Source organism: Spermophilus citellus, assembly GCF_964194105.1.
Source record: "Spermophilus citellus genome assembly, chromosome: 3".
NCBI lineage: Eukaryota > Metazoa > Chordata > Mammalia > Rodentia > Sciuridae > Spermophilus > Spermophilus citellus.
The window spans coordinates 49,655,535-49,678,509 of record NC_138184.1 but is presented as its reverse complement, the minus strand read 5'-3'; the positions used below and the strand labels follow the sequence as shown (position 1 = coordinate 49,678,509).

The 22,975-nt window shown below is 38.6% G+C and overlaps 1 protein-coding gene across 1 annotated transcript; it reads right to left on the bottom strand.

The window, feature by feature from the left end:
* Positions 1–3,304: 3,304 nt before the first annotated feature.
* Positions 3,305–9,821, bottom strand: SELENOK (selenoprotein K). Its single transcript, XM_081287331.1, has 5 exons — positions 9,684–9,821; positions 6,346–6,436; positions 4,839–4,922; positions 3,942–4,028; positions 3,305–3,672 (listed from the first exon to the last, which is right to left on the bottom strand). Exons 1-4 carry the CDS (start codon positions 9,700–9,702, stop codon positions 3,947–3,949), a joined length of 276 nt encoding a protein of 91 aa, XP_081143457.1. The 5' UTR covers positions 9,703–9,821; the 3' UTR covers positions 3,305–3,672; positions 3,942–3,946.
* Positions 9,822–22,975: the final 13,154 nt, after the last annotated feature.

Here is a 22,975-nt window from a genome sequence, read left to right as displayed (position 1 = left end):
CAATCCGTTCTGATATTGGAGTTCTTTGGGGCAAGGTCTCCTTGGATGACTTTATAACGTTTCATGGATTTAACTATAGATATGATTCCCAAATGTGTATCTTCAGTTTGGACCTCTCCCTGGGATCTAGATTGTTATCCAATGGCCTATTATCTCCAACTGGACATCTACAAAGCATTGCAAACTTAAATTTATGTTTAAAACAAAACTTTGGCGGGGGGCGGGGGTACTGGGGATTGAATTCAGAGGCATATGACCACTGAGTCACATCTCTAGCTCTATTTTTGTAGTTTATTTGGAGACAGGGTCTTACTGAGTTGCTTAACACCTTGCTTTTGCTGAGGCTGGCTTTGAACTCGCAATCCTCCTGCCTCAGCCTCCCAAACTACTGGGATTACAGGCGTGCACCATTCGGCTGGGCTAAGATGAAACTCTTGATTACCCATCTCACAGACCAAAAAACAAACAAGAGAACCCCCTCTAACTTTTACCAGCTCAGTAAATTATTTTGATTATTCAACTGCCCACAGCTTTCGCTTCCAAACCATCAGCAAATCCTGCAGTCTTTATCATACCTTGAATTCATCCTCTTCTCCATTCATACTATCATTACCTAGCCCAAAGCACCAACATCTCACCTGGATGACAACAACCCCTACCCACCCTGGGCCTTGGATAAGCTAGGCAAACCCTCTACCATAGAGCTACACTCCCAGCCTACAATAACCTCTTTAAAAAATATAAGTGCAATTTAATTATGCAGAATAATGGGTTTCATTGTGTCATTTTCATATAGGCAAATAACTTTGCTTACATCCACTCTCCCATTACTCTGCCCTTCCCTCATGACCCACTTCCTCTTTAGTAGTCTCCCTGTTATTTTTGTGTCCATCCCCCTGCCCCAGATTCCATATGAGGTAAAACCTCATACTTTTCTGACTTATATCAGTTAATATAATCTCTAGTTCCATTCATTTTTCTGCAAATGGCATAAATGCTTCTTTATGAGTGAATAATACTCCATCGTGTAAATATGCCATATTTTTTAAAATTCTTTCATCCACTGACACGCACCTAAGCTGATTCCATAATTTGGCTACTGTGAATTTTGCTATAATAAACACTGGTACGCAGTTATTTCTAGCATGTGCTGAATTTAATTCCTTTGAGTATACACCCAGAAGTGGTATAACTGGATCATATCGTAGTTCTATCTTTGGTTTTTGAAGTACCTCCATGCTGATAATTCACATTCCTACCAACAGTGTGTAAGGGTTCCTTTTCCCCTTATCCTCACAAGCATCCTTTTTTGTATTTGTTTTTTTTTGTTGTTGTTGTTTTTTTTTTTTTTGGTACTAGGGATTGAACTTGAACTCAGGGGCACTCGACCACTGAGCCACATCCCCAGCCCTATTTTGTATTTTATTTAGAGACGGGTCTCACTGAGTTGCTTACCTCGAAGTTGCTGAAGCTGGCTTTGAACTTGTGATCCTCCTGTCTCAGCCTCCCTAACCTCTGGGATTATAGGCATACACCACCACAAGGGCTTTTTTTGTATTCTTGATCATAGCATGGGGTGAAACATTCTGATGGGGGTGAGATGAAATCTCAAAGCAGTTTTGACTTGCATTTCCCTGATGGCTAAAGATATTGAGCATTTTTTCACATACTTAGTACAATAACTAGACTTCTCCTTTTCCAGCCCTGTCCCCCATACAAGTAGGTCCTGCAGTTGTCCAAGTGTTACTATTTTTAAAAAGTTCAATACTGTTTCCAGCACTCCACTTAGTAAAATCTTGTAAGTTATCCTAAACAAAAACAAGATGTCACACCCGTTCTTTATACTTTCATGGTTTCCCTTCACCCTTTAGACATAATTGAAACAGATCACCATCATTAAGGCCATATTTCATCAAGATCCTGCCACACTTCTAATTTCACTTTCTACCAATTTTCCTTGGCATTTCTAGCAATACTTGATTTTTCTGACATGCCAAGCCTTTCCCAGAATCATCTTGTGTATGTTCACTCGAATGCCACCTTAGGCCTTCCCAAGTTATCCTATCCTCCTATTTCCTTGGAAGTACAAATGAAGCATTAGTCTGTTGTTATCTTGCCTGCTTGTTTACTGTCTCACACTGGACTAGACTCTTCACCAGAGACTTTGCCTTATCCTGTTACCTTCAGCACATGGTAGGTGAGTAAACTGGGACAAAATGACCCAAACAAAAATCATAAGTTAATGATTAACAAAGACAAGATTTCAACACAAGCTCCTCGACTGGCTATGTTCTGCATTAAGACAATAAACCTAGGTATGGAGCAGGACAGCTAAATGTCAGTTGCAATCAGGACTGGTGGGGAGGGGAGAAGCCCAGAGGAAGGAGTCCTGCAGCAGCAGTCATGGGAGGCAAAAGAGGGTTGGTCATAGGTCACATGCTCAGAAACCTTTGGTAACACTAAGCTACCACCTTTGTGGCCTTTACCATGATCTCTCCCACTATGGTCAGGTGGATGTTTAACACAATGTCTCTGCCATTCTCTCGCCACACAACTTGTAGAGTTACTAAACTTACTGAGCACTTGCATGTATCTTTATAACTTAAATGTCACCTACCTACCTACCTCATTTTGTCAGAAAAAAATGTGTAAAAGATGCCTAGCAGAATTGAGCTGTCAAAATATTTTTCCTTATTCTAAAACTTGTATTATAATTGTTTCCTTATCTTTGAAAAACAGTGTCTTACGCTACTACAACCCTATTTCCTGACAAACAGGGTTAAATAAATATTGATAAATGTTTATTCTTAAAAGCTTTAACCCAATCACTTTGGTTTCAAAGCCTGTTATACATTGGAAATAGAATTATCTGTATCATTCATTTTACTAATCAATATGTCAGTGCCTATTACATGTAATCATTGTTCAAAGGATTGTGGCAAAGACAAAATTCCTAGTCTCATAGAGCTTTCCACTTAGTGAAAAATGTGAAAGTTATCTGTATTCGGATGGTATTTAAAGCCAATAGGCAGAATCCTAAGAAGTAGTATAGAATTCAAATTTGTTGAGATAACATCAAAGTCTATGGTTTTAAAGATTAGACAGCAAATCTCCATTTTGAAGTTCAGGTTTGTTGGCAGTAGCTTTATAAGAACCCTGATAATTATACCTGATAGCAAATCAGACATGATGGGACAAATTATATTAAAGACAAAAATTAATTCAAGAGCACAGATTTTATGCATACTATTGAAATAAACACAAGAACAAATTAACCATGTACAGCTGAAAAAAGGGACACAAGCACTGAATATGCAGCCTTTATTTTCTTCAGGTTTAGAATGTTTTGTGATTAATTATATAAAGATGAGGAACCAGTTTTACAACCTAAAAATATTTACTTATTAAAACTATATTAATACTTTAATAAACTATACAAAAAAGATAATGAGACAAACATGTGCATTTATGGAATTGCATGTCAGTCAGGCCAGATCCCTGCAGAGGGAATTCCCAGCATGACCTCATTGATCTGTGAGGACACAGAGCAATCCTTATATAGATGTACACATTCCTCCACTTGTCTAGCATGGTAGCCCTCCGCTTCTTAATGGTTTCCTTCTTCTATGAATGTGTACGTTTAGTTGTCTGCTTCTTAGAGCAGACATTTACCTAAAAGAAAGATTGTAATATTAGTTAACAGTTATTCAATTGGACCTATATAAAGCTCAACATGTTACATGGGGTTATAATACCTTTCTCAAAAGATACTTTGATAACAAAGTTGACAAACTGCCTAAGCATTAAGTCAGAAATATTTTCCCAAACAATGTCTGAGTAATTACAAAATGTTGAGTGACTTAAGTTTTCCTAAAGAAAATATTCCTAAGGAGCCATTTTCAAAATAAAAGCTTAGAAAATAATTTCAGATTTTAAGTTACCTTCCTCATCCACCACCCATTGGGGGAGGGCTGGGGCCCTGAAGATGATTGATTCGACCCATTCTTCGGGGAGGGTTTCCTGGTGGCCTGGTAAAAGATAAAGTTAGTATCTACTGTTTAGTAGACATAATTTCAATGGATTCCTTCTGAACATTTAACTAGACCCTTTCATTTTTCAATCATCACATGATCCTTAAAGAGTCTTTAAAATAGAAACTACCATTTGGATCAGGAGTTGAAAATTCAAATACTTACAGGAACCAGAGACCTAATGCAAGTGAGGAAACAGTCAAGCCAGGATTAGGATGAACAAGCCCCCAGCAACTCAGGCTGATTTCTACCACGTGGAAACACAAACCCAGCCCATACTATCTGACCTTCTGAGAGTTTCATTAGCAGATGGAAATTTATACCGTAAATTGAAATCTTTAATGTTAGCCATCAGTTTTCATCTTCTAATTTCGACTTTTCCTATAGGATTTTTTTTTTTTGGGGGGGGGGTACCGGGGATTAAGCTCAGGGTTACTTAACCACTGAGCTATAGCCCCAGCCCTTTTTTATATTTTATGTAAAGACAGGGTCTCTCTGAATTGCTTAGAGCCTCGCTAAATTGCTGAGACTGACTTTGAACTTGTGATCCCCCAGCTTCAACCACCGAGCTGCTGGGATTATAGGTGTGCACCATCACACCAGGCTCCCGTAGGATGTTGAATGTATATTTTAGCTTTGCCAAATCAACTGTTTATCAAATCAGAGGCAACATGATTTTTGATTTACAGTAATTCATTAATTTTTTGTGAAATGGAATTTAACTGTTAACTTCCACTAGTCTAACTTCACCCAAAATATGTAATGCAATTATAATAAACAACTATTATCAATTTTAAAAAGCCATACCCTCTTCCATCATCATATCTGGAATCGGATGAGTTTCCATAGCCTCTTCTTTTTTTCACATCTTGCTGAAGCAGAGTTTTAAAACTGAAACAAAGAACAGAAAGCAACTGAGGTATCACTTTTGACCACATTAAAAATATATTTCCATGGTTTTTAACTATCATTTTTGTGAAAAGATGTATAAAGCTACTCAGTAGTGCCAAACCTACATTTCTTGCACCCACAGGTCAACAGGATCTAGCTTATACATGTGTCTAAATTAAGTATTATGTTTTCTGCCAAACCCACACTTATTTGCTAATAATTCCCTGAGACTGGGCATGAAACTAGAGTCCTCTCTGATTTCCTTCCTCCACTCTACATCAAGTGTCAGGTACCAGACTCCGTTTTCATAGTGTCTCACCTTCCTCACCCCTGCCTTTCCCCTGCCAACAGCCTTTGCCTAACATTATCTTGGGAAGGAATGGGGTGACAGTGGTGTGGCAGAGGCACAGGGCTTCTGGAACTCCATTGAAAGGTAATTTTCTTTATTTGTGAAGAAGAAGGATTTAACAGTAAATTTAAGAATAAAACAGTAAATGGATATGGAGTAGTCGGGATATGTAAAACACTTTAAATGAGTTTTGCACATAATTTAGAACCTCACCTGTGTCTAGCTGAATTTTTCTATGGATCTCTCTTTCATTTTACACTCTACCCCTTTTTATTTATGTTCATGCAGCCATAAAATTAAGCTTTCTAGACCCACAACTACAAGCAAACTAAGTATAAAGCCCACAGCTCGATATTCACACTCCTCTGTCAACCTGCATATGGTTTTCTCCACATTGAATAACTTCCTCTGATGTCCAACATCCATAATCACGCCAATCCTGCCACCCCTTGCAACGTGAAGAAGGAACTGTCTCCCATGATTTTGCAACTCTGCAGTACTTTAGGAGACAGTCAAATACACATTCAAACTTACCATAAGACTTATTAGTAGTTCTCATAAAACAAGCACATGAAAGACCAAAAATGCACTTAAATAAGAATTGCTTGAAATTATTGAGGAAGTTTAAATTGTTGTCTTCTCTGCATCAATTCTGTCTTTATTTAAAAAAGTTAACTACTTAGGATTTGGGTTTTTTTTAAAAAAAAAAAAACAACAGATAAAAATTCTCCTTATTCAGTTATTACACATAATGTAGAATAAAAGTTGCCCCATATATGAAAACAAGGAATCAGTAGACAGAATGCAAAGCATAGTCATTTGACAACAGAACTGACAGGCCTGGCTGCAGATTGAAATGGTTACAAAGTTAAGCAAACCCAGCTAACTTAATTGGAAGATGTTTGGTGGTGGCAGCTTTATCATTAAATGAATCTCAACTGCCCTTTCCAAAAATGATTTGAAAATTACAATTAACTGCTTCAGGAGAGCTAAGCTGAAGATATGCCACATAATGTACTAATATACTTCAGTCAACTTAAACATCAGAGCAACTAAGAGCACTAGTATACTTACAACAAAACCACAAACTCAGCTATTCCCCAAAAGAAATCTGTTATCAAAGATAGTCTCCATGGGGACTGACTCCGGCTGTCCAACACTTGTCCTATAGAAAAGAATAAAGAAACTTTGGTGAGTACTACAAATTTCTGACCCAAGCGGCATTACATTTAGGTAGGCAACAATGATAAATTCAGCCAGCTATTTCTATAGCCAACACAAGAAGTAGTGTACAATGTATGTATCATTCTAAGGAAGGGTTCAGGGAAGTAAAGCTCCATAATCCAGGGATCATTCCTTTAATATATCAAATGCTTACCTATGGTATGTAAGTCGAGTGGTTGACTTCATTCTATTCAAATATTTCTCTGAGACCTCTTTTGTTTTTATTAGTAAAATACATATAACAAGACATTTTAGTGATAAAATTTACATAATAAAATTTACCCCATTTTTAAGCATAGTTATGTGGCATTAAGTACATTCATGCTGTTCTGAAACCATCACTACCATCCACCTCCAAGACTTTAGTCTCCCCCAACTGAAACTCTGCACTCATTAAACTCTGACTGCCCATTACCTCCTTCCTCCAGCCTTTGGAAATAACTATTATTTCTGTCTCTAAGAATTTCCCTTGTAAGAACCTCATATAAGAGAAATTGTAGGGAGCCGGGCAGGTAATCCCAGCAACTTGGAAGACTGAGGCAGGAGGATCACAAATTTGAGGCCAGCCTCGGCAACTTGGTAAGGTCCTAAGTAATTTAGCAAGACCCTATCTCAAAAAACAAAAGGGCTAGAGATGTGATTCCATGGTAAAGTGCCTCTGGGTTCAATCCCCAGTACCAAAAAAAAAAAAAAAATCATGTCTTCTTTTGTGATTAGCTTATTTCACCTAATAGTGTCTTATAAGTTACATCCACATTGTAGCATTTGTCAAACTTTCCTTCCTTTTTAGGACTAATACTCCAGAGTATGTATATACATTTATCCATGTGTTTGTCAGTGGACTCAAGTTTCTTATACTGAATCATGCTGCTGAGAACATGGTATAAACATCTCTTTATTCAAGTATTCTGAAGAAACAAATGGCTTGGGTGGATAGAAAGGAATGCTCAACCACTTCCATTTTGAAGTATTTTTTCACTTGCAAAATCTCTTGCCTGTATGAAAAGATTGTTTATACATACTCTCACAAATTTTCAGAATGAGTTATTTTAATGAAATTCCTATAAATCAAAGAGTCCCCAGGCTATAAATACTGAAGGGAAGTGGCCTGTCCTTCATTAAAATGATCCCTATTTTCTATAACAGGATGCTCTTGAGCCTAACAATAAACTCTAGCTTTGTCTCAAGCAAAACTGGACCTAATTTTTCAAAGTACTTTTAAATAACAGCAGCTACTACATGAAAAGTTTATACTCCAGTGTTTCAGTCTTGCAACTCAAGAGGTCAGAATATTTGGGGCAAAGAATAACTATCAACTACCTTGCCTCTCCAAGGTCCCAAGGGCTTTATCTGCTTACCACTTCTGCCCTGGTTTACTATTCCTCTTTCCTTGACCAACTTATTCCCAGGTACCCACCTGGATCTAAGCTCTCATTGAGGTGGTGAGAAAAACTGGCTACACAGTCAAAAAAAGGGGGAATAGGCTTGGTTCTGCCTCTTATCAGCTCTGCTTTATGGGTTGATGTGACATTTCTCTTGCCTGAGAAAAAGTATCTCAGGAATATCCATCACATGGAATTTTCAGGGGAAAATCATAAGATAGAAATAGAAATATTTTGTGCCGACAAGTACAAATCTAAAAAGGGTCTAACTGGAACCCACCAATTCTTCGGTTGTGATTTTAAAGAATCTACAGTATGCACACCCATCAGTCTATCTTTTTGTTTGCCCTTCCCCCATGCCAGTTTGTAAAGGCAGAAGCCCCTGTCCTCTAGTATCCCCAGAGGGAAAAAAGGTGCTTGAATAAAACTTCATTTCTCAACTATAAAAGTGAGATAAAGTTGGGCGTGGTGGGGCACGCCTATAATCCCAGCAATTCAGGAGGCTGAAGGAGGAGGATGGCAGGTTCAGCAGGCCAGCCTCAGCAACTTAGTGAGATCCTGTCTCAAAATTTTAAAAAAAGGTTAGGGGAGATAAAAGGTCCTAACAGGATATTTATGTGGCTCAAATAGAATACTGTATATACATTAAAGCATTCAACAAATAAAAGGAATTACTCAATAATGCATAAATGGAAGCTACTAGTCTTAATCACAAATAATATAAGACAAACTAAAGTCTGCAAGTGTCCAAAACTAAGATGAAATTAAATTTTGAAGCTTTCCTTTAGTGTCCACCAACCAACTTGTTTCCAGGATTTTTAAAGTGGGAGATAGGATTTGGTAAAGCAAATACACTCAGCCAAGACTTCTCACCGACTGCCCTAACAGTTTGGAGATAAACAGATGATTCAAGTAGAACCAGTACCTACTTCCAGTGATCCAAAAACTACTAACATTGCACCACGGAATATCACCTGAGTCAATCACATGAGCAGCAGCTGGTCTGACACTGATCTCATCCATTATACTAAGTCTTTTCTTTCCAGTCATTTCCTTTGTAAACTCACAGAATTAAGTCTCTCTCAGATCCTCTATTCCTATGATAATTAATTTGCTCCTAGAGACATGGGTGATTTTTCTTTAGTTCCTGGAAAATCGGGCAAAAAATTGGGTATATGACTGGCTACACTCTTTTGGGGGAAGGGCCTATCCAAAGCTTTTATCTAATTATGGCCTTAGGCTAGTTCTGGTTTGGGGATTTTTTTTTTTAAACACATTAGAGAAACAGTATGGTTAATAAGGCCGCTGATCCTAACCTACCTAGGTTCGAATTCGAACTCAGCCATTAACTACTTTTGTGATCCCGGGCCTCTGGGATAAAACATTACCTGACTAGGAGGCAGTTACAAAGACTAAACGAGGCGAGAAGCACAGGGCTCTAACAGTGCTCAAGGCAAAGAAAGAAAGCGCAACGTGTACCAAGTCAACATCCCGGTCTCCACTAGTTAAGGACAGCCACGCCCGAGAGCAAAGACCACTTTCTCAAATCCGCAATCAGAAGCTCGCTGTACAAAGGCAAGGGCTTCACTCCAGGGGACCTGGGTCCCCGACCGTCGTCAGTACAGGGGACAAACGCTGACGCGCTCTAGGCTGGGGCGATTTCGCATCCAGCTCCGCCCGATCACTCGGCACGAAGGCCGGGAAAGCCGCTCGGGGGCCTGGGCCGGACGAGATAGGATGGGAAAACAAAATTCCGAAATCCGGCCTGCCTGGAAATCGGCCACCCCCACATCCCCTCCAACTCACCGTTCGAGATGTAAACCATCTTGCCTCCGCTTCCCGGCTTCCCAGCGACTAAAATGCCACGCCCTTCTCGGCTTCCGTAACTCCCTCCGCGCCGGCTCTTCAAACGTCACAGGCCACGATTAGAACGAACGCTGTCAAGGAGGGAGGTGGGCAGAGCCCATTGGCTGCTGGCGGAGACACGCCCCTCGACGGAGTTTCTGTCTCGCCACTCCAGCAACTTCCGGTGGAGGCTGGGGAGCCGGTGGTGGGAGGTTCTGTTGTTCGTCATCCTGCCAGAGCCCATTAGCTGAGTTTTCTCAGATTTGGGTGCCGACGGGTCGATTGCACCCTAGAATGGGCAAAGCTGCTTTTGATTGATAGGCACAGGGTCAGGGTAGGTAAAGCGTGGGGGCCGATTGAAGACAATAAATTCCTCAGAACTTTCCTGACTTGTGGACGTTTGAAGGTGTGGAGGTGTTAGTTTGGGGATTTGATTGGAGGGATGTGCCCTGGCGTGGTGACTCCCGCGAAGAACTTCAGTGTCACACCTTTGGGACTATACTGCCAGGCCCCTCCTAGATGTGTTCATTCTCTTTTAAACCAGTATTTTCTGCTCTGTGTTCAACAGAGGTGGAGTTTTTATCAGCTTTTGTGAAGCAATTGTAAAACTTCAACCTTAGCTAGACACCTTTCTCTCTGAGTGATGTCAAGACACGTCCTGGTTATTAAATATGAACCGCATTCTTTTGCTGCTCCATCCACTCGGCTTTTCGGTTCCTTAAACACGGCAATATCTTTTTTGTCTAAAGGTCTTTGTACTTGCTGTTCTTTTTGTGTAGGCGCCTAATGATTGGTCTCCCCATCCTCTCCTTAGTTCTTAAGCCGCGTGGCGTCGCCTTGGGAAGGCCCCACCACCTTCCTTAACAGGAAAAGGAAAATTGCATTTTGGAAATAACTGTACTTTATGTTTAACAATGTTGGTTAAGATTATATGTTCTAATACCTAGAATTGACAAAGATTTCATTTTATGGTGATTTGGGGAGAAGAGAGCCCCCCAATACCCCGCCAAAAAAGTGCATCGTAGGACAAAACAGCATCCTTTATCACATTTGAAATTTTTGCTGCACAATCATAGATGAGTTTTGCAAAAATACTAGAGGGAAGGATCCTAGGTATTCCTAAAGGCCTTAACCCTGACAGTTGCCACCATCAGCTCTCCCCTGCTCTGTACTCCCAGTTTCCACATTTTCAACCCTTAAGCAGTTTTTCAAACTGTGGCAAGAATGACCTTAGGATAGAGATCATATTATGTCCCTGTTGCTCCTAAAATAAAACCCAGGTTCCTGTCATGGCCTATAGATCCATTATCACCTGTCCACTTGATTGTCCTTTTCAGTATACCTACTGCCACATATGTGGCATTCAAATCATGTCTAGAATTTTTTTTTTTTTTTTAGTTTTGTGAATCCACTAGGTTTTTGGTGTCTCCAGGATTCTGCACATGCGTTCCCCTCTACCTGAAACACTTTCCCTGACTCCTTGCACATTCAGAGCTGTTCATCTTTCATCTGTCAGCTTGAGTGTCATCACTTAATAGTGCTCTTCCATGGCACCTTGTGATTATTTTCCTTTTGTTTTTTTTTTTTAATCTGTTATGAAATTGTTTATTGTGTAATTGATTTTTGTCTCTTCCTAAAGAAAATTTCTAAGGGAATCCTGTTTGCCTTGTTCCCTTTTTTATCCTCAAGGTCTACCATAGCCTTTTGTGGCAGGTACTTGGATAAATTTGTTGGTTAGAGACAGAAAGAAAACTGTTCCTTAATAGACCCCTGTTTTCCTGCATTGTTATCTCTACTCATGTGCTTCCTCTTGATGAGAACTATCCAATAAAATCGCAAATGAAAAAAAAGTGCATAGTTAGTAACAAGATGGAGTAGAGGACAAATATGACATCTCCCCTCTTTCCCTAACCTCCATTAATGTCTAGAACTATAAGTTAGCCATTAGCCATATGTGACTGTTGAGCACTTGAAATGTGAGGAACTGTACAAAATGTACATCAGATCACAAAGATTTAGAATGAAAAAATGTAAAGTTTTTAATATGACTTTAGGAAATGAGAATATTTTGGATATTGGATTAAATAAAATACTTAAAGTGATTTTACTTTTTTTCGTTTTTTAATGTGACTACTAAAGATTTTTAAATTACATCTATGGCTCTCATTCATGGCTCACATAACATTTCTGTTAGACAGTGCTGGTCTAGAAGACATATTTTATTTGCCCAGCATATAAAAGGCACTCAGTAACTATTTTGTTGAATGGATCACTGAATTACCTCATAGTCTTTAATGATGAATAATAGTCATACGGGGTTGGTTAAGTGTCAAGCACTGTTCTAAGCACTTTACATTTATTCTTCTTTTTTACATTTATTCTTCATAACACATTTGATCTTCACAATATCAATAATAGCTTAACATTTGCATAGCACTTACCCTGTGCCAGGCAATGTTTTGAGTGCTGTTCATGTATTCATTCATTGAAATCTTAACACTATTAAATGGGCTCCCATTCCCATTTTACAAATGAGGAAACCCAAATGACTTGTCCATGATCACAGAAGCAGAGCTTAGAATCAAGAGCCTGGCTTTACAATTCATGCTTTAAACCCCCGTGCTATACCACTTCTCCACACCTAGGCAGAGGTATTGAAATAGGATATAATTCAATGTGGTGCACATGGTATGGGGTGGTTTCTGGAGACTATTCCAATGTATCTCAGTTCTCAAAGTTGCAAAATAGATTCCTAGACACCTTTCCAGAAAAAGTTCTGTGATTTCTAAGTGGATTACTTTCCATCTCTGCACCAATCCCTTGGCCAGAGGGATGAGCTATTCAGAATGACAGTCACCTCTGAAGCTGAATCTGGAATCAGTTCCATTTAGAACAGAGGGCCTGGGAGTTGGAGAGGACTGGTGTTTCCAAGATAGCAAAGGAACACTGGGTTACATCAAAATAGTCAGATGCCCTCAATATTGCCTTCAGGGAACATGGGAAATAGATGGCATTTATATTCTTTATTAACCTTTTATGTGTCTGTTCTTACGGTTATTGCCTTTGTGGTCTTTATTTCGTCTGGGCTCAGAAACGTTAACTCTTTAATTGTCTCATTTTTCTATCTTATGCTGTTCGTTATTGCTTTTCATGGCAACTTCTAATTGTTTTCGATTTTTTTTTAAAGTTATATAGCTTCAGACTGGCTGTGCTGTGCAAATCAGCATTTTTTTTTTTTTGAGCCAATAAGTACCTTGTTCATTCCTTCAGCTCAAGTGATGATTATTTTACTCTAAAAGTTACTTCCTCCTTTTTTCTTTTCTTGTGTGTGTGTGTGTGTGTGTGTGTGTGTGTGTGTGTGTATACAAGTGCATGCATGCTGTCACTGGGGTCAACCCAGGGCTTTGAGCAGGGTGTGTGTGTGTGTGTTCTACTACTGAGCCACACCCCCAATCACCTAGAAGATACTTTTTAAAAATTTACCTGAGCTTATGTTCTGAACAAAAATGGGAAAATGTTCATAAAAATTCACAGTGCAATTTTCCTTGGAAATTTTGGTTGGTTAAAACTGGAATTTGGTTAGAATTTTTCCAGGCATAGTGGAGCATATCTGTAATCCCAGCGGCTCTGGAAGCTGAGGGAGGAGGATTGTGAGTTCACAGCCAGCCTCAGCAAATTAGCAAGCTCCTAAGGAACTCAGAGAGACTCTGTTTCTAAATAAAATACAAAAATGGATTGGGGATGTGTGCCAGTGGTTAAGCACACCTGGGTTCAATCCCCAATACCAAAAAAAAAAAAAAAAGTTTGAAATTTCATTGGTACTCTGTAAAATATGTCTGCAAAAGTTGGGGTTTTTTTTTAGTTTTATGAACACCCCCGATTTTTTTTCATATTTCCAGGACTCTACACATGCTTTTCATCCTACCTGGAATACTTTCCCCTAACTCTTTGATATTATCAGTTTCATAGTGGGCCTGTCTATTTACATTTAAATAGTCTTTTTTTTTAAATAAAAATAGGAATAAAGAATACCTTGACTTAAACTCATGGCTCCATTACAGGAAGAGAAACACTATTCCAATTATAAATTTTAAACTTTTAAATTGATTCAGTTTTAGCATTCCTGGCAAGTGTAATATAAACTGTTTTAGTGGTAGATGGAATGGGACTCGAGTACAGATTTTCAAAATAAAACCCTCAGAGATTTGGGTGTTGGTTGCATTGTAGAGACACTGAATAATCATTAAAAGAAAATATAAATATTTTTATAATTATGTTCTTTAGTATCAAAATACTTTCTAAGTCTTGTCTTTAGATCCCTAAATATGGAGTATAAGAAGTATAACAGAAGTGTAAATTTTATTATTATGTTTATGGATCTCAGGATAACATTAATCTTTATATTTAAAAAAACTAGTGTACGTATATATACCATATGACTTTAAGGAATGCATAATTTACTATTCTTATCACTCACTTGTTTAGAGCACTCAATGGTTTTTGGATCTCTTTTTCCCCACTTTAATGTACACGTACTATTAAAATCAAAAGCTGTAAATGGATCTCCCATGAAGACCAGGTCTCCTTTCTTTCCCTGAAGCTCACAATTCTAAAATTTGATCATTGAAGTCTCACTGATAGATATGTCTCTGAATTTCCATCTTGTTTTGCATCATGGCCAAGCAATGCCTGACTCATTTCTTAGCTCTTTATGTTTTTCAAACATTTTCCGCATTATTTTATCCAAATCTTTTTAGTTGTCCTCAGATGGAGAGTGTTACAGTTTACATATGAGGTGACTCCCAAAAACTCACGTGTGAGACAATGTAAAAATATTCAGAGGTGAAACAATTAGATGGTGAAAGCCTTAACCTAATCAGTGGATTAATCCACTAATAACTGAGTGATAAGTGTAGGCAGGTAGGATGTGACAGAAGGAAGTAGGTCATTGGGGTCCTGTCTTTGCAGTTTATGTTTTGTCTTTCTCTCTCTCTCTCTCTCTCTCTCTCTCTCTCTCTCTCTCTCTCTCTCTATCTATCTATCTATCTCTCTCTCCCTACCCCCATCTGAGCTGCTTCCCTCTCCCACATCTTTCTTCCATGATTGCCTTACCTAGGCCCAGAGCTATGGAGTTGGCCCACCAAAGACTGAACCTCTGAAACTGTGTGAACCAAAATAAACTTTCCCCCTCTGTTTTTGTCAGGTCTTTTGGTCTAGTGACACAAAAGCTGACTAAAACAAGGGGTTTAGTAAAAATTACTTAATCCTTCATGACAGAAGTGCAAGTTGATAAATTTATTTCTCCAAGTCAACGTTACAACTTAGATTTGATTTTAGATCACACATTGCTTTGCTTTTGACTTAAAAATTCTTCTGTTTATGTTAAATTCCAGAGCTGCTATTTTCTGACTGTAGTCAAAACACATCATTGTTTATAAACAGAAAGGCTGATTATAAGCAGTAAACTAAAATGTGTGGGTGGTTTAAAAACATTTATTTTGTCAACAAATATTCCACTTTTAATGTTTTCACAACAAAACATAAATAAAATCTTACTTTTACTTGCTACTCTTTGTTCTTTTAATGGGAGGGTCAAGGAAATAGGTTTCTTTTATGGAAAAGTTTCTTTTTTATGGACCAGTGATAAATGGTCATGGAAGAGATCCTTAGCCAGGTTTGAAAGGATCTATTAGAGATGTTGCTGTTAAAACTAGGTGACTAGGGCTGGAGTTATAGCTCAGTGGTGGAGTGCTTGCCTAGCATGTGTGAGCCCTTGGGTTCCATCCTCAGCACCACATAAAAATAAGTAAATAAAATAAAGATTTTGTGTTCATCTACAACTAAAACTTAAAAAAAAAAAAACTAGGTGACTAGACAGACTGTCACAAATACCTTAATATCACCTTATTTTTTCCTTACTAATTATATAATACCAGCAGCTTGGTTAATATCACCCAAGGTCAAAGAGGGGTCTCAACTGCAAAATATCATCTTATCATAATGAGTCAGCCATCTCTTTTGCTATGAAACCCTAACTTGTTTTTGATGGGAAGTATGAAACCGAGGCTGAAAATGGAAACTGGCAGGCAAGGAAGTGTTGCTTGATATTATTTTTTCATTCCTTTTGAATGTATTTAGCTACTTCTTAGTGGCACCCAGTCTTTCATGTTCAGACTGAGATGTTTCACAAGTATTTTGGAGACCATATGTGCAGAAAAGGAAAGAAGCAAGTGGAAATGACTATAGCCACCTTGGGTATTGACCTGTTTGGTTGCTTTTGTTCCTGCCCTGTGCTCTGCTGGCTGGCAGGGGAGGGGAGCTGGTGCAGAGGATACCAGTGGGGCTGGCACAGAAAACAGAGAGCTGTCATTCAGACTTCCTGCAGCAACATCAGTGACAGCACAAACAGTTCACACTGGGATTTAGTAGGGTAACTGGGGACTTAGAAGCTCAGCTTTAGATCTGTTCCCACATGGGGAAGCCACCAGAATATGACTCTAGTCATTTCAATTGAATCACTGTTTTTAGAAATGTTAAACTCCAAAGAAATGCTGCTAAATTACATTTTTCATCATAAGCCTTGAAAAGTTCTTATCTTTAATCCAGCATTTCCTTTTCCAGAATTTACTCTAAAGAAGCATCAAGAGATATTCAAACAGATTTATTAGCAAAGATATTTATTCCAGTGTTACTTGCAATGAAAAAAAAAAGGAAGGAGGCCATGTACTTTTGTAACAGTGGGAAATTATCTAAATTTTGGAATAAAATAGCACATTATATGTTAAAAAATGGGAAATCACTTATGATACATTAATCGAGAGAAATGGATTACAAACAAGAAGTATCTATGATATCAATGCAAAAAGTGGAAACATATTTATACCAAATATATTTATATAGAAATGTAAGGCATTATGGAAGCTCTAATTTCTTCTTTATATCTTTCTATAGTTCCAAATTTTTCTATAATAAACTTGTATTTCTTTTTATCATTAGAAATAAGTAACAATACTTTTCATGTTAAGTTATATTTGTTAGAAACTGCAAGCTCATTTCTAGTTTCGTTTTCATGTTTTAGATAATTCTTCAAAATATTTTGTTCCTGCAGAAGGGATAGAAACTTATAATCAAGGGATTTACTCAGGTGGCTATTAACTGTTGGAATACAATTTAAAAGCAATTTTATTTCATGAGGTTATATTTGACTCTGCTCAATTGCATTTGTGCACACAGTATATACATGACATCCATAATATTAGTCAAATCAATGTTTTGTGGTTTTCCTTAACTATGAAGGGTCTGGTAAGAATCAAGGAAACATAGTTTAGCTCAAAAATTCTTGAGCAGTAATTAAAGTGAAATCTCATGTTTACAAATTTTGTGAATGATCTATTTGCAAGGTTGTGGATCTTAGAGCCCTTCTTTTGGGTAGACTGTTGATAGACACTAGAATCATCTTACTAGTATTTGGATCATCCTGAAAAAAATGACCAATGAATCAAGAACATTTATGGAATGTGGATGGCAAAAGAGGAAGCAAGTAAATCCTCAAAACAAACAAACAGAACGAACCCAAAGTTTGCTCTGTGAGTGATCTAACCTGCTGTCCTTTAAAGGAATTTAGAAAATATAAAAAGTTACACTGTATCTTAATTTTAGGGAAAAAAAATTAAGAGTTCAAATCAATGATTTTTGCCTTCCAGCTAGAAGTTATTCTGAAAATAGAATGCAGGCAATCAATGCTAAAAATAAGAAATTTCTTTTAAGTATGCATATAATGAATGATAATACTTGAACTGTTTATCAAGGCAACAGACAAGGACTGCAGAGACCCCACTTGATGCCCAAGGCTGTAGAAGGGCCACTCTTACTAAATGTGCTCTGGAATATATTCTATGAGCAATTTGTTTTCTTTAATTCTTAGTTCCAAAAAGAGTGTTATTTCAATTTTAGATATTAAAAAAAGTATTTTTGAAACCTAAGACTAGTGGAGGAAGCAGATTCCTTTGAGCATCTGGATTATGCAATTGTTTGTTTGTTTGTTTTTTTAACCAGGAATTGAACCCAGGGACACTGTGTTAGTCAGATTTTTCGATGCTGTGACTTAAAGATCTGAACAGAACAACTGTAGAGGAGGAAGAGTTTATTTGAGGGCACACAGTTTCAGAGGTCTCAGTCCTTTGGCAGCTGGCCCCATTTCTTGGGGGTGGAGGTAAGGCTAAATAAACATTATTGCAGAAGAGTGTGGCAGAGAGAAAGCAGCTCACAAGATGACCAGTAAGCAGAGAAAGACTCTACTCACCAGATACAAGATAAATACCCTGGAGGCACACCCCCTATGACCCACCTTCTCCTGCCACACTCTACCAGCTTTCATTTACCACTCAGGTTATCATCAGGAGATTAATTCATTGATTAGGTTAAGATTCTCATAACCCAATCATTTCTCCTCTAAACCTTCCTGCATTGTCCACACATGAGCTTTTGGGGGACACTTCACATCTAAACCATAATAGATGCTCAACTACTAAGCCACATCTCCACCCTTTTAAAAATAAATGTATTTAGAGACAGGGTCTCACTAAGTTAAGAGCTTGCTTGATGATTATAATATGAGCCAGGAAAAAATGATCTTTAGATGCTTCAGTGTGTTCCCTTTTCCATCTTTCTTAATGGACTATAGATTTCAGGAGAGAGCTTCAAAAAGGTTCTAGGCACTTTAATTTTTACTCTAGATCTTAAAGATCCATTCAAACATTCAATTGTTCCTGCTATGAATTAAGGCTAATGTGAGAAACTTTTGTGGTCTTACAAGGTGCAAGTCATCATGCTAGACAATGGGGTAGATAATAATAATAATAATAATTAACATTTAGTCAGCATTTATTATGTGCTAAATAGTGTTCCAAGCAATTTCCATATGGAACATTGTGTTAAACAAGCATGACTTATGGGTTGTGATGAATAATTTTACTTCTGTCTCCCACCTCTCCTTTACATTTCTTTCAGTGGGGCTAGTTATTCTCTGCTTGTAAATGAAAACTTGGGCAAGCCCAACAATTTGTTCTGGTTTCTTGTAGGTCACACAGTTGTTTCAATTTAATGAATAAAATGTCCAATGCTAATATTCAAAACTCCTAATTCTGTTTTAAAAGAAAGGTTTTTCCTCAATAGAGGCTTGCTGTAGGCTGGAACAATTACATAATTACATGCTTCTCTCTTTTTGGGTCCCATTCCCTATTTTTTTTCTTTTGGTGGGGGGATGGAACCCAGGGCCCTGGGCATTCGAGGCAAACACTCTACCAACTGAGCTATATCCCCAGCCCCACCCCTGGGTTTTTACTCTGTGCTCCATGAGATAGCTTATTAGGGTTCTGTCCCATCTGGGAATGGGGGGGGGGGGAGAGAACACAGGGGAACACAGAAGTTCTTACACATGATGCTTCATAATCTGGGCTGATTCTCTCTGAATCTAGTTTTTGTGGGGTTTTGGAAATTCTCTCAGTTCCTAGATATCTATCGCAAACAGAACCTTTCATAAATTCAAAAGTATCCTTATTTCTGCTCAACTTATTCGTGATTCCTTCTTCTGTTCCTGGTAATCCACAGTTTACCTCCAGTATTTTCTGCTGCTACCCTTTGCCCTGCCAGGCAGACATCTTAACAGGACCCACCCAATGCCAGCTCTATCCCTCACCTTTTGCCCAACAGTCTGGAAATACCAGCCAAGTTAGCACTTGTTCTTTCTCCCCTGCCCTGTCTCTCCTGTCTGCATACAGAAGCTTCCTGTAAAGCTAATGTGCTTATCTGTCAATAGCCATAGTTTACCAATTAGCCTTTTCAGCATCAATAGGTTTTATATGCATCTCTTGGACAGAGCAGAGTAGGTTCATGCTGGGACCATACTGAGTATCAAAGTGAATGGCCAACTGGGGACAACATGGCTGTCAGTTTGAAAATGGTATGATCTTATGACTTGATCTTTTCATTCTTTCTAGCCATAAGACATACCCTTGTTTCTTCCACTTAAAAAACAAAAGTCATATACATCCTGTGTCACTTAATAACAGGGATACATTTTGAGAAATGTGCTATTAAGTGATTTTGTCATTGTGCAAACATTATAGACCAAACTTACACAAGATGGCAACTGTAGTTGATTTATTCTTTAACATGTCTCTTTTAACATCTGTATCTGTCCATGTTGCATTATCTATAACGAGGCAAGCTAACTTATAAAGAAAAGAGGTTTGGAGACTAAATGTTTAAGTGTCATAGTTCAGGCTCTGGCAAAGGCCCTATGGCAAAGGGTCAAGGGAAGAAGGATCATATCTTTAAACAGGAAGCCAGAGGGAGACTAGGGTCCCACAATCCCTTCTGAGGACATGCCCCCAGTTGATGTAAGGACCTTTCACTGGTCTTCACCCCTTAAAAGTTCCACATCACTTCTATACCACCAAACTGGGGACCCAAGCTTCCAACACATGAGCCTTGGGGGACTAACCACTTCCAAACCATAGAGACATCCAATCTATCTTTTTTTTTGTCTTCTCTAACAGAACTGAATAGTCTTAAATAATACAATAAATATGTACTTTACTCCTTCTAAAACTTAGTGATGCAAGTTCATTTTCTCTAGATGTTTTCCTGAAAGTGGCGCAGACTTCTGTCCATTCTTCTTACAAATCTTCAAAGAAAACCTCTTTTAGTGATTCTCAGTTTTCAACATTGAACCTTTTTGTACCCTCATGTGGATAAAGGCTTAACAGTTGAGGTACTTTGCAAGATATAACCTGTTCTAGTTCCCTTCCTTCTTTCCTTCTTTCTTTTCCTGTTTCCTTCCTTCCTATCTCCCTCCTCCTCCTCCTCCTCCTCCCCTCCTTCTTCTTTTTTTTATTTTGCAGTGCTGAGGATCAAATCCAGGGCCTTATGAATGCTAAGCAAGCACGCTATAGCCGAGGCACACCCTCATCCTGCTCTGGTTCCTATTTTAATATGTTGTATATACTTTATTCAGGAGCCTCAATCAAAGCATCTATTTAAAATCTGTTACACATGTGTCATTCCAGTTATCCTCACAACAACCCTAGAAGATTGGTACCATGATCATCTCCATTTTATAGATGACCAAACTGAGGCATAGAGAGACTTAGTAACTTGTTCACAGCTACCAAGTGGTAGATCTGGGATTGAAACCCCCGGCAATGTGGCTGCAGAGTCCCTGTCAACAAGCAACTTTCATTCTCCAGGAAAAGAGAGGACTTGATAAATGCACAAGGGATTAATGAAAAACAGGACAATGTCAAGTGCCGTAAGAGAATCACATACTCAGTACTCATGAGAGGCGGAGGAGAGATAGTACATGATCTCTGGAGGTGATCAGAAAGGGATTCTGGAGAAGCCATAGTGGAAGCCTATGTTGTAAGATGAATGTTCCCATAGGATTCAGGGGGTAGAAGTGAAGGATTGCCATGAGATCCCAACAATCTTTCAGAAATCCTTCCACCTGACTCTCTAAATGATCACCTACTTTAAACCTAATAAGATTTATAAAGGGATTAACTTGACTTGACTGATTTTTAAAGCATCCTGTTTCTACAGCTTATCTTACAGAAGACAATTGTTTTGTCACTGGCTTGGATTTGTCTTCCAAAGCCTGGTGGGTATGCTGCCACCTTAGAAAGGTTCTGATTGGCATCAAGTCTTGCAAAGGGGATGGGGCTGTAGCTCAGTGGCAGAGCTCTTGCCTAGCATACGTGAGGCACTACATTAAAAAATAAATAAATAAAATTAAGGCATGCTGGCCGTCTATAATTATTAAAAAAAAAAAGTCTTGCAAAGGGTATTTTTCTGTCTTTTCCAAATGTTTTGTAGATGGGTGAAATTGTCAGGGAGTAGCTAGCAATGAGCAGTGAAATGCAGGCAAGGTCACAAGTGTTCTTCAAATGACCTTAGGGTCTGCTTTAAACTACTTCCAAAGTAGAAAGCAAAAGGTGATAGTTAATTTGTAGAAAATAAATATAAGCAAGGGAGCTAGTTGAAAATCACATCAAGAGAATAAGATTAATGAGACTAACTCTTGACAGAGTCCACTGAGGTTGATGTGAAGTTAGCAATTGTGACTATAAGTGTCTCCAATTGTTTGGGAAGGAGGATTCCTTTAGTAGCACAGGAGCACTAAGGTAACTTCTGACCAGCTGCTGACCCCAGTGCCTGCATTAACATGGGATTGACTTGTAGATGAAGCCCCCCTAAGTAGGATGGCCACCATGACAGTTCCGCAGAGGACCAACTAAGGTCAAAAATTCCACCACTCAGCGTGAAGGATGAGTTGAACACCTGATTGGCAGAGTACAGAGGGTTGTCCCCAGTTCTGGTAAATATCAAACAGTAATAAAATTTGGGGACAGCATTGTCTCCTTTGTCATTCTCTGCTTGGAGATGGCCCACCCTCTCTCTTGAGAGTGCTCTCTGCTTGAGCCTCACTTGGCTTTTACTTTACATTCACCTATAATGAAGTTCTCTTGCATGGATTTTTGGTGGCTGACTTTTAAATTTCTTTCCTTGGGACAGAAGAACTGAGGTTTGGAGTTTCAGCTCCCTGTTTTCCTGTGACACAATGTTACATCTTGATTCTGTATTGACCTTCAGAAGTAATCTGTGGTATGTAACAGTGAAATTATTGTTCACTGTCATCTCTGATTGTCAACAAGCCTTTGAAACATAATAAGGCAAAACTGACTGGACTTTTGTGCCTCCAGGGTCAGGCAGGTAGAAACTGTGGCAAATGGAGAGAAACTGTGCCTTCTTTCTCTAAAGGGGACAGAAAGGGTTGTTGGCCAGTTGTCACCATGTGGGATGGGAGTGTAGTATAACCAGAGCTTCTAATGGTTTCAAGAGAGATAGGAATTATGGATGACTATCTGAAATTCCTTTTTGGTGCTGGGGGTGAACCCCAGGGCCTTGCACTGAACTATACCTCTAGCCCCTGAAATTTCTCAACTTTAAAATGTTGGTAACTGATACATATTTCTTTTTTTGGGTACCAGGGATTGAACTCAGGAGCACTCGACTACTGAACCACCTTCCCAGCCCTATTTTGTATTTTATTTAGAGAAAGGTTCTTGCTGAGTTGCTTAGCGCCTCCCTTTTGCTGAGGCTGGCCTCCATGCCATTTATTATGAAAAATTTCAAACACTGAAAGATAGAAAAGCATGGAAAGCCCATCATTGGTACATACCAAACTGATAGAA

Bases quoted from the DNA above. Each gene is read 5' to 3' on its own strand.
- SELENOK (XM_081287331.1), bottom strand. The intron at 4,923-6,345 runs GTAAGTATACTA...TCTTTGTTTCAG, and splicing joins GCTGAGTTTGTGGTTTTGTT to TTTTAAAACTCTGCTTCAGC. The intron at 4,029-4,838 runs GTATGGCTTTTT...ATCTTTTACCAG, and splicing joins AGATATGATGATGGAAGAGG to GCCACCAGGAAACCCTCCCC.